Source organism: Calypte anna, chromosome 2 (assembly GCF_003957555.1).
Source record: "Calypte anna isolate BGI_N300 chromosome 2, bCalAnn1_v1.p, whole genome shotgun sequence".
Taxonomy (NCBI): domain Eukaryota; kingdom Metazoa; phylum Chordata; class Aves; order Apodiformes; family Trochilidae; genus Calypte; species Calypte anna.
In genome coordinates, this window is record NC_044245.1 from 66,196,733 (window position 1) to 66,210,465 (window position 13,733).

The 13,733-nt window shown below is 42.9% G+C and overlaps 1 protein-coding gene across 9 annotated transcripts in view; it reads right to left on the reverse strand.

Annotated features, from left to right (window-relative positions):
* RREB1 (ras responsive element binding protein 1) overlaps nt 1–13,733 on the reverse strand; it is a 123,955-nt gene that overhangs the window by 12,098 nt on the left and 98,124 nt on the right. For all 9 annotated transcript variants that reach the window (XM_030444165.1, XM_030444168.1, XM_030444166.1 and 6 more), the window contains 2 exons: nt 12,463–12,652; nt 7,993–10,735 (listed from right to left, as the gene is read on the reverse strand). In XM_030444165.1, the coding sequence (XP_030300025.1) occupies nt 7,993–10,735; nt 12,463–12,652 (2,933 nt within the window). The remainder of the gene's footprint in view (nt 1–7,992; nt 10,736–12,462; nt 12,653–13,733) is intronic.

Sequence of the window (13,733 nt, forward strand, 5' to 3'; positions counted from 1 at the left end):
TGGTCCCAGTGACACTCTATTCAACTACACTTTCTGTCTTACACCTCATCTTAAAGCTTCACTTTATTTATGGCTGACCAAACACCATCCAAGCATCTTCATTCCCTTTCCTTTGGGAGTACAGTGAAATCTGGATGATTACTCACTTCCAAGTACAGCTCTTGCATGGGCTCTGCACGGGAGATGCAAACATCCTGCTCGCCCACCCTTTAAAACCAGCAAAAAAAACCCCAAAACAAAAAGACCCCTTTTTAAACTAAGCTACAGTTTCAAATTGTTAATTTACTTCCACTGCTTTTGAAGTCCGTTTTTCTTGGACAATTGAGGGAGACCACAAGTTCAAAGCTGTTGAATGATTCTGGGCCCTGATTAAACACCACTTGGCAAAGCTGTTCTATAAAGTACACAATAACTATAACAGTATAGGATCTGGGCTCCTTCCTTGATGTCTAAAGCTGCTATTTGAAGACACAAAGCATTTGACAGTAAAGCCAATTTCAACAGCAGCTATCCCCAGCACCTCCCAGGAGATGCTGCCAACTCCACACCTCAGCTGCATCAATTGCTCTTTTAGGGCCATACAGCCAGCCAGATCCGGGAACTGATCTAACAACTGCCAGTCCCTCCCCTTGCCCTTTTAATTTTTTTGGGGCAGCTGGGTCAACTACAGCTGTGGGGATGAACAGATGGGAACAGGTTGAGCCAGTACAGCCAAGAAGTGCTTTGTGTTATCCAACCATGGCCCAAGGCTCTGTCTGCTGGGGGCAGGTCGAACCACTCTGACCAGCCCAGTGGCTGCTAAGAACAACATTTACGTTCCACTGAGTCCTACCCCATCCTACGTGCTGTGCCACTGCTCATCTGAGCAGCTTTAGAAATGTTTGCCTTCTCACCACACTGACCAGCTGAGCTGGGTTAGGATCCCTCTGACTGCAAAGAAAGTTTTCAACAGACTCAGGTAGGACATTTTAGTTTCATCCTGCCATGAAGATTCAACAGAGGTGAGCACTTTCAGAGCCCTTTTTGCAAACTTGTGTTCTGCAAGAGGATCATGTTATAACATGAGTCTTCCTCTCTCATGCTGTAGCCATCTGTTGTCAGCATTGGCAGGATGAGCCCACGTGACACCCCAGATACCATGCTACAGCCCTGTGAAGTTACAGGCTGTTAACATGGTAACAAGGCAACTCAGTCTCCCCATGATAGGCAAGATAAAAATCACGTTGTAACATGTCCCCATCATTACAGTTTTTAATGCTAGACAAGTACTGATCCCTGTGTTAGTACATCTGAATCACTGCAAGGCAACCTGTTGTATTAGAAGAAAGGATGAGAGAGGCTGGGAAGACAGCAGCCTTTCCCAAACAAATCAGAGCCTGGAAATGTAGGAGGAAAATCCTGTGCATGCTTCTGTGCAATCTGATCAACAGCTGCCCTAAGGTAGAGAGTGACAACTCATTCCTAACTTTAACTATCCTGATGTACAGAGCTTTTAGGTTTGCTACTTCAACAGCTCTCCCATGAAACCAACTCAAAGTGACAGAAAGTGACCCTGTCTCTCCTGGAGGTGTGAGCACTTTACAGCAATGCTCCCTTGTGCAAGCATTTTTCAGGCAAGGGACACGTAGCACCATCTGCTGAGCTTCCTTCTTACATTCATCCCATTTGGTCATCAGAGAAAAAGCTGAGAGATTGTGCTCACCCTTGGTTTTGTGTCATCCTTTCTGACTAAATGCCACCTGTCTGCCTACAATAAAGCTTTGCATGATCTGACAACCAGTCTCCTTTGCTGCTAAACTCTCAAAACAGAAAGGGCAATACAATGGCACGTGAGCTTCAATGCAGATGAACAGAAGGTAAAACAACTCTGGAAAAATAATCTGAAACATTCCTGTGTGATGCTGAATGTGGTACTGGAAGGTGCATTTCATCAAGACATCTTGGAGCCATCACTGAGAGCTCTCCAGAATCAGTGGCTTGGCCTGCAGCAGAAGCCAAACTAAAGCTAAGAAACAGTATCACTGTCTGTACTGTAGAAGTACAGAGGCTGTACTTCTCTTAGTATGGAGAGCAAGAACAAGGGTGTCCCTTTGCTGCTGTGTAAAACTTTGGTGTGCTCTTGTTTCAGGTGGTATGTGCACTTCTGGTCTCCAGACCACAGGACACAGCAAACCTGACCCAAGTGATGGGGCAGCTGCCCTGTGAGGAGACACCAGAAAGGCTCAAGCTTCTCATTTGGAAGGAGAGAAGAAGGTGTTATGATTCAGAGTCACACATCGTGAAGGCAGCTGAGAGGATGCACACAGAACTGCCATTCACCAAATCCTGCAATCCAGGAACAAAGGGAAGTTCTCTGAAGCTAGCAGGGGAACAGCTGAAAACAAATTAAAAACTAGTTCCTTACTAATCATCCTTAGGTGATGAACTTCTAGACCTTGACGCCAGATGAAGTTGGATTCAGACAGAAACAGCAGATTCAGAAAGCAACTGGAGAGACCTACAGACAGCAGGTGCAAAAAACAGGTAATAATGGGAGCAGGCAGGGATGTGCCCTCCAACACACAACCCTAACACAGCAGTCATGGATGCTGATAGAGCATTTAGAGAAACAGACCGCAGGATGCAGTCACCCTGCATAGCACATCCTACTGCTATCATCAGAGACCCAAGCAGTGAGCTGCATGCATCAATCTAACATGGCAGGGCACTCTTCATGTCACTTCACTTGTCTGCCGCATTCAGTCTGACCAAATGCAACTAGGGCGTGCCAGTCTGAACAGCTGGGAAAAACTGTGTGTCACTGAGAGATCCAGCATCCTCTTCCCTAGAGTTGGGGATAAACACATTTCTCTTTCAGGTAGCAGCTGGCAAATCCAGGTTTGTGCAAACTCTGTTAGATTTGGTAGGAAAAAAACAGCAAAGCATTTTTGACAGAGGAAGGGCTTCTGGTCTGACACAAGAAAAAAAAAAAGTCCATCTGTCATTCTGATGTGTAGTAAGAGACTTCCTTGTTTTTTTCCCTTTTCCTCCTTTACTGCTTAGTGACCGATTACAACATCCTGCCTGCAAGGTCCTCAGCAGAAGGCTCTCTCCTGAGATGTCTATCACCTGTGTGACTTTGACACAATTTCCATCAAAGCAATGGGGCATCTTTCCATTGATTCCATATGGAATAAAGACCCATATGCTGAATAAGCAATCAGTTCCTTCCCCACAGGAGAAAGGTTCCCATTACATTAAATGACTAGAACAAGGGAGGGAACTGAGTGCAGGAAGAGTTGAAAGAAAAGTCAGGATTGTGTAGTGCTATGAGGAAAGCAGTCCTTGCAAGACATCTTCATGATGAAGAAAGAGATTGTAAGGATAGTTACTTATAAAAGGAGATCTGCTCTTCTCCCACCTTCCACCTCACACCCTAAACCTCTGAACACCCCACAGCCAGCAGCCTCTTTGATACAACATTGTATGTTTCTTACTTTAATCTTCTGCAAATTGGTTCTGTTCAAATTAACATCTCAAACCATGCAAGGGATTCCCCCACATCTCGCAGACATCTCAGGCACTTTTCTTTCTCTTAATTTTCTTTCAGTGTCAACACAATTTTTAGAAGCATCAAGGCACTTCTTTTTGTGGCTTTCAAGTCACTCTTTCTTTCTAGATGCCTGCTAAATCAACCATAAATGTATGGTTACGAGTACAACTACTTTCTTCACTTTTATTTGGCTTCATTCACAATGCAAATACAAAACAGAACTTCAAAGTTGAGCAGAAATCCTTTTGCCTCATGATAACCCAATTCCTTTCCACATTTCTTTTCAAGCATGCAATGACAGGATTAGCTAGGGATTAATTACTTGAAACTCAACCTGCATCTCAGGTCACAATTTTCTCATATTTTCAGCCTCTAGAACTTCTGCCCCAACCAAATATTTGTCATACAGACCAATACTTCCAACAGATACGGTATGCTTCTTTCTACACGAACATCCTCAAAACCAAACAAAAATCCCACTTACTCTTCAAACTCCAGTTCTCTTACCCCAAGTTACGGTCCTATTCCCAAAGGGAAATCAGCACAGGTCTCCAAAAACCTCACATTCAAAGGCACATCCAAAAAAGCAGTATTTTCTGCTTTCTCTGTTGTACCTTAAAGGCTACTGATCTTCTGATAAAATACACGCATTCACTGGAGGACAACCTTAACAGTCAGTTTAAATGCAATGTGATTTGATTTTTTAGTAACTTTTTTTGTAACAGTGGTCATGGGCTGGATTAAAATACATCTGTCTACATACCGACTCAGAACTGACTGTCTAGGCTGGACACTTCATAGAAACCAGTCACTTGAAGGACATCTTTTTCAATATAAAGGGTCATCTAAATAATCACAGCATGTAAGAAGATTATTCTTTAGTTAGGATACCTCCTGACACCATTGGCCTAGTGGAAACACATTACCTCCATGGTAAGGACAAATGCTGCAAAGTAAAGATGTCTGTAATTCCACTTTGATTTAAGTCATAAAAGGAAAGAATAAAAATGCCTCCAGTCCTCTTTTTTTTGATATGTCTCCTCCAATCAACAGGAAAAATTCAGGTTTGGAGGCTAGGTGCAACCGTACTCCATTTGTTTATTTAGCTTATAGACCTTTTCTTGTACAGTTCATCCCTGTTATAACAGGAAAACAAAACTAAACAAAAATCAACCCCCCTGTGCCATTAAATCTCTTTCTCCAGAAACTAAACTTGGGCCAAGTAACATCTCACAGTATCACTCTGAAAACATCTTCAAGTGATTCTTACAAAAAATCTTAGATTATCTACAAAAAAAACAATGGCAAAAAAGGGCCATTATTTTTAATTTGTATTGAACCTAGTCTGATGCACATGCCATAAAAAGAGCAAAACTAACTGCACCATCTGTAGGGCACATCTTACTTGCTGCTCAAGAGCAGGGGAAACAAGCAGAAAAAAAAATAGGCAAATTGAGTTGAACATAGAAAAGTAAATTAAACAATAAAGACATCAAGAGAAAGAAAGTATTAAAAGCAAGTGTTCAAGCATGTTCAAACAAAACACAGGCACTGTATCATATGCTGTATAAAACCAAGCTAAGCCAAATTCCCAGTGCTCCACTCATGAACTTTTGCATTAAAATAAAAAACAGCAAGAAGGTGTACGCTTCTTCAGGGAAATGCTTTTGAACTAAAAAACACACAGTGGTGTTGAAGCAAGAATAAGCAGGGTGAAAGCTTTCACATGAGAGACTTCTGGTTGCATGAGGGATGTAGGTTACTAGCAGCATGCACATTTTGTACTTTGACAAAAGGTTAAGCGTATGATCTTGACGCCACGTGAAAAGGAGTCCTCCGTGTTGAAATCTTATTGAACATGAAAGACACACTTGCAAAAATCTTTTCATGTGTGTATAAGCATAGTTTAAAATTGGTAATATATTGATACTTCTTAAATGAACAAAATTATACACCTTTTTCCCAGCCCAATAATCACTCATTATTTGTTTAGGCCACTCACCCAAATAACAACTTCCCTACAAATGGATGGAAAAGAGCCAGCTGCCACTTTTTAACTCAAATGGCTGCCTTTTTTCAATAGCAGTGTACTACCTAAATCTAGAAGACTAGTCCAGCTTTTCTGCAGTGATTTGCTATGGAGCAGATGCCCGACACATGCAGTTTGGAAGCAGATCACCAGGACTCTCACCAGTCTCACTCACATGAGCCTCTTGGCCCCTTCTTTCTCCAGGTCAGGGAGCAGTCATCAAGTTCAGACAATAAAGCTCCCCTTTTCTTTTTACAGGAAGATTAGTGAATAGCATTTTTTCTTAACTCCTCTTAAAAAACAGAGCTAACTAACAAGTCACTGCCTGTGAAATAGGTGGGGACAGAAATGATGCACTGTACTACAACACAGCAGATTTCTCCATCAGAAAGCCAACTCGCCCACCCAGAACAGAAACCCAACAAACCACTGTATCTATCATGCCAGACTCCTCCCATGCCATCAGCACCTGATGATCAGCACCACAAAAACACAAGGCTCACTCTACCTGTATGTATCCCAGCACTTGCTTTGGCACCAACTCCCAGGTCTAAATCCATTCAATCTTCTTGGCTTACCTTTCCCTCTCAAGTAAGCTTCATCTACACTGCTGCCATGGGAGCTGCTGCAAACTCCCAGTTTAGAAACAGAGAGCTAGTGTCACCTGAAAGGTGACGTGCCCCAAGGTCTGTCAAAGCTTGCTGTGAGTTAGGCCTCCTGCAACCAGTCTCCCTCAACACTGTGGTGATGATGAGGAGGAAAAATCTCAGAATTATCACTGTCAGAGTGCACTAACCAGAATCTGATTATCGCCACGACCTTACAGTATCACCAAAAATCTTGTATCTGCAGTTAGGAACCAGCCCTACTACAGCCACAGTTGCTTGTCTTCCTTGTGAGGATTGCAGCACAGGCTTAAGGAAAGGACAGTGTCTCCTTCCAAACCTGGCGGTGATAAGGGAGACAAGTTTTACCAGTATACCTCATGGCTGAATGCATTTTCCTGTCTTTATTAAGGGTTTACACCAGTGCTGCTACCTTGGAAGTCTGCCACCAATAAGCAGGTCAAACCCCTTAGTCTGTTAAAAGCCTCTCTATTGTTTTCTGTCTCATGAACAGTTCTTCAGTAACTATATATTTTTTTTGGAGAGCAGGGTGTTAGAAAACAATTGATACGAATAAAGAGCTCTCCTTCACCATTGAAAGCAAACTGTATGCTTAATAAGATGAAATAATTTGGGCTCTGTGAGCCAGAAAACAATAGCCTCACTGTTGCACTGATACCTTGCAAGTTATGTCCTCATGTCACCCAAAGCAAATTGTAATAGGGACTGCTCCACAGCTCAGATTCCCTTTAAACCTCTTAGCTAACCTCTTTTACCTCTTCAGGTTTCCTTCTTTAGCAGACATGAATCATTGCTTCATGAAACCTCAGTTCCATGAAAAAATACTCAATTATGCCTTATATGGCTGCACTCGGTTTCTCAAAGTTTCTTACAAATGTCCTTAACTATCACTCTACACCAGGATTTTGCTTTGTATAATGAAGAAAACAGTATCAACAACTGTGATTGACTTAAAAGAGAGCAACAGCCAGTAGAGCTTTGTCCCCTCTCTCTGAGGATGATGAGAATCTACTCATTACTTTGTTACAGTGTGGGTGGAAAAAGGGCTGAACTTCAAATCAACACACTCAGTGCAGCATTTTCTTTATAGCAAAGAATGAAAGATAACCCCAAAACTAGAACAAATCTCCCTCCCCAATTCTTCCTTTTGTTTACACCAGGTTTGAGGCTACTTACACAGTGGCACAATATTAAAAACTTCATATACATCTCCCGACCTTTAGTTGTCTAGTACTGAGAAGAAACCTGTCCTAGAGGCAAGTTACTACATAAAGCTCAGGATGATGTTTTTCACATCCTCTCTTTTTTATCTGTCAAATAAAAGCCATGGTAAGAAGAAGTATGCTAAACACTGCATTATTTTCTTTTCCTTCCACAATTCCACACTTATTTGCTCTCATTTTTGTGGATCTTTTTAGCATTACTGATGCAGATCAATAGCCACTGGAAGCAGCTGCACAAACCATGTAAGGCAAAATGAAATATTCAACATGCATGTTCACCTTCAAGATAAGACAACAGTAATAGAACACCTGAAACTAACATTTCTTCCAGGTACCTTAAGTCATGCCACTTAAGTCAAATGGGTTTTAGCAATTTAATTTGCCCCCTTGATACTCAAAGGCACAGAAATTATTCCATTGCTGAAAAATTTACCACCACCACCACTATACAACACCAACAGCTAGGGATTTTCAAAGGAACAAAAAATACCATTCAGACATCAGAGAGAGACAAGGAAGGAAGATCCCTCCATATTGAGGCCCTTCAATGAGGAACATCCTCAGGAGCTACAATCCTCTTACCTGTGTGAGTGAGCATGTGCCGCTGCAGGGAATTTGCCCATGGAAAGACTTGAGGACAGTAAGGACAGGGAATATTTTGCAGGCAGTCTGAGTAAGCATTCCTCTTCCCTCTCAGCAGCTTATCTTCAGCAGTTTCCTTCTCATCCTCACTTGTTCCATTTCTGCCACTCTCTTCCTTGAAACTGTCAGTGGACTGCAAAAATGGGCTAAATTTATTAGTGTCTGTGGTAGCCAGCATCTTCTCTATGCTGGCAAACTCCCCACTTGACTCCAGATCCACACCACTGCTAAGTTTAGGCTTATTTTTTGTTCCTTTCTTTCTACCTCTTTTCTTAATCAACCCAGCATCAGCAATGGGAGACTGCTCTGGATCACATGCCTGAGTCAGGTCACTGGGCAGGCTGGAGTCTCTCTGAACTGCAGTCACGATTGTCATTTTTGCTTTGGCATTCCCTGATTTGTCACACCCAGTGGAGCAACTCACTGCCATGGGACTGGCATCTGCAGCCTCTGTTTTCAGCAAAGCGGGAGCAGAAGACACAGATGAAATTATCTGTGCAATGGAAGCCAACGGTGGCAGCTCTTTAGTTACTGAAGGCTTTGGCAAGAGAGGTGGTGGTGGTGGTTTAGGCCTCAAGGGTCTCAGCAAGGCAGAATTGCCAAGGAGAGCCGGGGAAATGATTGGGACAGTCAAATGCAATGAACCTTTCAGTGGCTGGGGATGTCTGACAGCCCTGTTTTTCTCTGAGTTCCCATTGGCACCAAAAACTAAAGGACACTGCAGACAGTTGTACGCTTTATCAGTGTTCCCAGAAGCAGCCAGCTCTTGATTCCTGGCTTCACATGGGACATCATCTTTATCATTCTTCAGGCCTTTGGGGATGGACAGGTCGATGGGCTCCATGGAACAGTCGTAAAGGGACAGGGGAGAAGAGCCAAATAGGTTCTCCTGCTTCACTTGTACAGCACTCAGGTTTTTGTTCTTTTGAGAGAAATCTAATGGCTCATCAAAATCCATTGGGAAGTTGCCCGCAGGTTCAAGTTTGATGGGAACGTGAGATGATGTCCCAAGCAAGAAGCCATTCTGTGGCTCCAGAAAAGGAGTCATGGATTTGTGGTCCATGTAAGTGCTGTCTTCCAATAAAGGAGGGTCTGTCTGACTTTCCTGGGCACTGCAGTCCACCGCTAAGATGTAGTTCTCAATTTCCCTTTCTTGCACATGCAAATGCTGCTTGAGGATATGGTGAATGCAGTTTCTCTTGGCTGAGAAAGCTGTGCCACACTCCTTGCACTCAAAGGGCTTCTTCTTCTGGCAACCACTGTGTGTCCTCATGTGGATGCGGAGGGCTCGGTAATGCTTCAGGTCCTCGCCACACAGCTTGCACACAGTGTCTGGGGAGCAGAAGGCATCCACCATCTCTGCTGCATTGCTGGTGACGTATTCAATGTTCTTCTCTATATCCTTCCTGGTGACTTTGAGGTGCTTCTTTCGCAGGTGCCGCTCACAATTGGCTTTCACCGTGAAGGGGTAGTGGCAGATTTTACAGATGTAAGGCCTCTCTCCGCTGTGTGTCCGCAGGTGCCGGATCAGTGCTGCCTTGTCAGCTGCGATGTAGTCACAGATGTTGCACTGGTATGGGGAAATGCCCAGGTGGGATCGGATGTGAGCTCTCAGGACACCAGAGAAGGCAAACACCTGGTCACAGAAACGGCAGGGGTACAAAACTTTCCTCATGGCTGGGGCTTTCTTGTTTGCTGCCCCTGCAATGATAGCTTTGAGGTCCCCTTCTGTTACCTCTTGCTTGATCTTCGCTTCCATGCTCAGAGGCAAGAGAGCTTCGATGATGCTATCCTGCTCCAGTTGTGTCTTCATCTCGTGCTGAGTTAAAGGCTCTATTTTGGGTTGAAGGAGCAACTGCGAGGAAGGACTCGATTTGGCTCCTGGCTGGGGAAGGTGAGAGTTGGAGGAGGACTCCACTGAGTTTTTGATCAGCCTCAGAGGGGGCGGTGGGAGGCTTGGGCTGATGCAGCCAGGGGAGGCTTGCTGGGCACTGATAAGAGGAGGAGGTGTGGAGGTTGCGACGACTGTTCGGGGTGTTACCAAAGGCTTTGGCTTCAGTGGTGGCATATGCTTGAAAATGGACTGCACTGGGACAGAAGGTGCCTTAGAAAGTGGAGGAAGACTGATCTGAGGAGGAGCAGAAGAAGCCATCTTCAAGATCTGCTGAATGTCTGCTAGCTCAATGGCAGACTCATTGGAGATGGGTTTTACCACAATACTGCTGTCAGGCTGGATGATAAAACCCTTCTGGAAAGGCTGCAGGGAGAGGAGCTTTATGTTTTCCTTTGTAGGGGGAAGAACTGAAAATGACCCTCCCATTGAGGCAGCTTCCAGAGGAGAGAGGCTGAGCAGACCAGTGCTGCCGGGTTCCTGAGGTAGGTTACTCTTCAGTGCTCTAAGCCGCATTTCTTGGACCTCATCTTGTGTATTGTCCTCCTGCTTGACAGGCTTGATGTCTTTGGTGTACTGTAGGCCCAAGGATGCCATAAAGGCTTTCTGGTCTGGGTTCTCGCTGGGTGGGGTCGTGGACTGTGGCTTGTGCTTGTCTTTTCCCTGATCCACCACATGAGTTTCTGTGTGCAGTTTGAGCGCTGAAAGCATGGGGAATGCCTTGTTACATGTCTCACAAATAAATCGATGGAAGTCACTGATGCACCTTCGCAAATTTGTTTCGCACCAGACCTGCATGATGTGCAAAAAACAATTTAGAGTGAACATCTCAAACTGGAAAACCATCACATGTTGCTGCAAACCAAAAACAGCTCACTCTTTTCCGCTGCCCAAATGAAGGACTTTAGAGCAGCCATCACCTACCTGGCACAGAGATATCCCTGCTCCACAGCCTTTGGTCATCTGAGTGATGTATCAAAACTAGAGACCAATTCTCCAAAAGTTCCCTTCTATAAAGGCAGACTTCTTCAGAGGGCTATTACGACTCTCAAGTACTTCTCCATCCTGACCTTCCCCTTCCAGAAACCTCTCCCACTTCACTGACAGGACATGAGCCTCAGTAGACTATACCGCAAACTTCAGTAAGCTGGACAGTAAAACAACCTCCTTTGGCTTTATAATTACAAAGACACCAGGAGCAGAGGAGAAAAACTAAAATGGCATCTAAGAAGGTGAAGCAATAAAAATAAAGCACCCCAAATACAAATCAGTGAAATGTAGAGCCCAAACAGGAAACACTTTGGGTTTGATTATATTTATTCTCCCAACATAAATGCTACCCTCACATACAGATTTTATACTTGCCCCGGAAAACAAACATGAATCCAAATGCTATATTTAAATGCAAAGGTTTCATACATCAAGGAAGAGTACAACTGATAAATTAAGTGTAAAACTGGCAAGATCTTTATATGATATGCATCTTGTTCATATACTTCATAGGTCTTGACTCAAAGGGAAGTCCCAACATTTAAATCTCGTAATAACTTCCGATGTCTGCCATTAGGTACAGAAGAAATAAAATCAAATTATTTTAAAAGCTCTCTCTTCTCCTCACTTTTAACTCTACTAGAGTTACAGAATGACCTACATGTTATTCTTAACCAGGAGCAAATTTAAGGTCTACCACTTTGCAGCCAGAAGAGCTGGAAATAAATGATTCAATCCCAGTAGAATATGAAAAGTTCAGATACTGAGACCTGATGGATTGTGCTGTTTCTTACTTTTTTTCTTTTTTTTTTAATATAGATATAGATAAGCAGCTTCATCCACACCCAAACCAACCAAGGCACAGGCAATGTTTTACAGAGGGAGGAATGATACCATTCAATAGAAAGGTTTAAGGCTTTCAGAAATATTTACAGGTTTACAGACAACCTCTCTGCCCTTCTCCAGTCAGTTACCCTCAAATGTGCAAAATATTGAGAACTCACATAAGGACCATATAATAGAAAGTTACTTGAGAATGTTTTGTGAAGAAGTCACTAAAGATACCACCCTACAGTAAGTAGGGTGACTTCCCAGTTTTTCATGGGAAAACAACAAAATGGCATTTTTGTTACAGTAAATTAAAATCTATAATGCCTTCCTTACTATGAGTCCTCCCTATTGATTTTAAATGTGGGATGGTTTAGGAAAGGTGAGAACTATGGGGGAGGCTGGAAGTGGCAAGGATCGAATACAAATCAAGTTTTCCTTCAAATTATTTTTATCAATCTTTACACGAGTAGTTATCCACTGGAATACTGAAAAAAAAATGACAACAAACCCCAGTCAAATATATTTTAGATGAAAAAAGAAAAAGGAAAGACAGGAAGTGTTGGCAGCCTACAAAGTGGTAACATGCTTTTCACAAAATATTCTATACCAAATCTCTCCCTCACTGAGGATGAGTGTTTCAATGAATTCAGAATGAACTTCATCTGTTGGTACCTCAAGCTATGAAAAACAGAGCATACCTGAGAAATGCGGGGGAACTTCCTACAGGAGAAGTCCGTGAATCCCAAGTCATGGAAGCCAGCTGGAATCGAAGGGTTGTTCTGAATGAAAGGCTTTCCCATGGGATCTCTGGGAAGTTGCTTGTGGATAACTGCATTATGGCGCAGTAAGCCCCGATGAGTACGAAAGGTAATACAACAGATGTCACACCTGGACAGGAAAGAAACAGAAATGACTTACTGACTGTTGCATGCTTAAGAACTACATTCTTCTCACATTAGGCCAGCCTCCCTTCCCTTACCCCATGATACTAAGAACCTACTAAACGCAAAACGAAGCCACAGTTTGTCAGAAACCTATCACCACGTAAAGTCCATTACAGTCACATTCGCTTTTTACCAGTTTCTGGCTATTAAGTTCACTGGAAGTTCAAAAAATATAGTGCATAATAACTGAGCATCCTTTGTGGGTAGATGGCGAAGTGGCAGCTCAGACCACAGCCTTCTGACAATGACCTTATAGTCTGACATAAAATATTTCAATGGCTTTACACCATTTTATTTTTACTAAAAAGAACTATTAAAATAAAAGACTTTTTTAAAAGTCAGTGACAAGGAGAGGCTAAATTAGACCTAAGCAGAGAGCAGCTGCAAATTTATAAATAATAACTTTTTAAACTACTGTTTGAAATGTACCACTGCATACCATTCGAATACCTATGTATATATTTCCTCCATGCTGACTTTCCATAAACATTCACTGATTTTTCTTAAAGCTGTTATGAGAAGTATACTGTTCTGGAAGAAAAACTAGTGCTCCTTGAAGGGGAGGAGGGAAGGAAGACCTGAAACAGGTTAAAAATTTCTGACATGCCTCACTTCCTTTCACAGCCAGCATGCTCCTAAGAAATATGGAGAAGCAACATCCTTTCCGCCCTACACCTTATTGCTATGATTTCTCGTTTTGCTTAAGTTCTCAAATTCCAAATTCAGCTAAACAAAAGTTTTTCACATAAAGTAGACTTCTATTAAACAATCAGAGGTATTGGAAATGCAGCTGTGCTGCAGGCAGTAAGGACCACACAGCAACACCTGGCCAAGACAGCAACAAACAAGCCCATTGCCTTTTAAATATTTGGAATTTGAGCTCTGCATCATCACAGATCATGTCCAATCTGTACTGAACAAGCGACAGTTTCACTCCTTGTGGTTCAGCTCCAGCTCGCAACCAAAGCATGGGTTTCACAGAAGCTAACACCAGTGAATGTGAAGCAATGAGATTGTCAGAATAT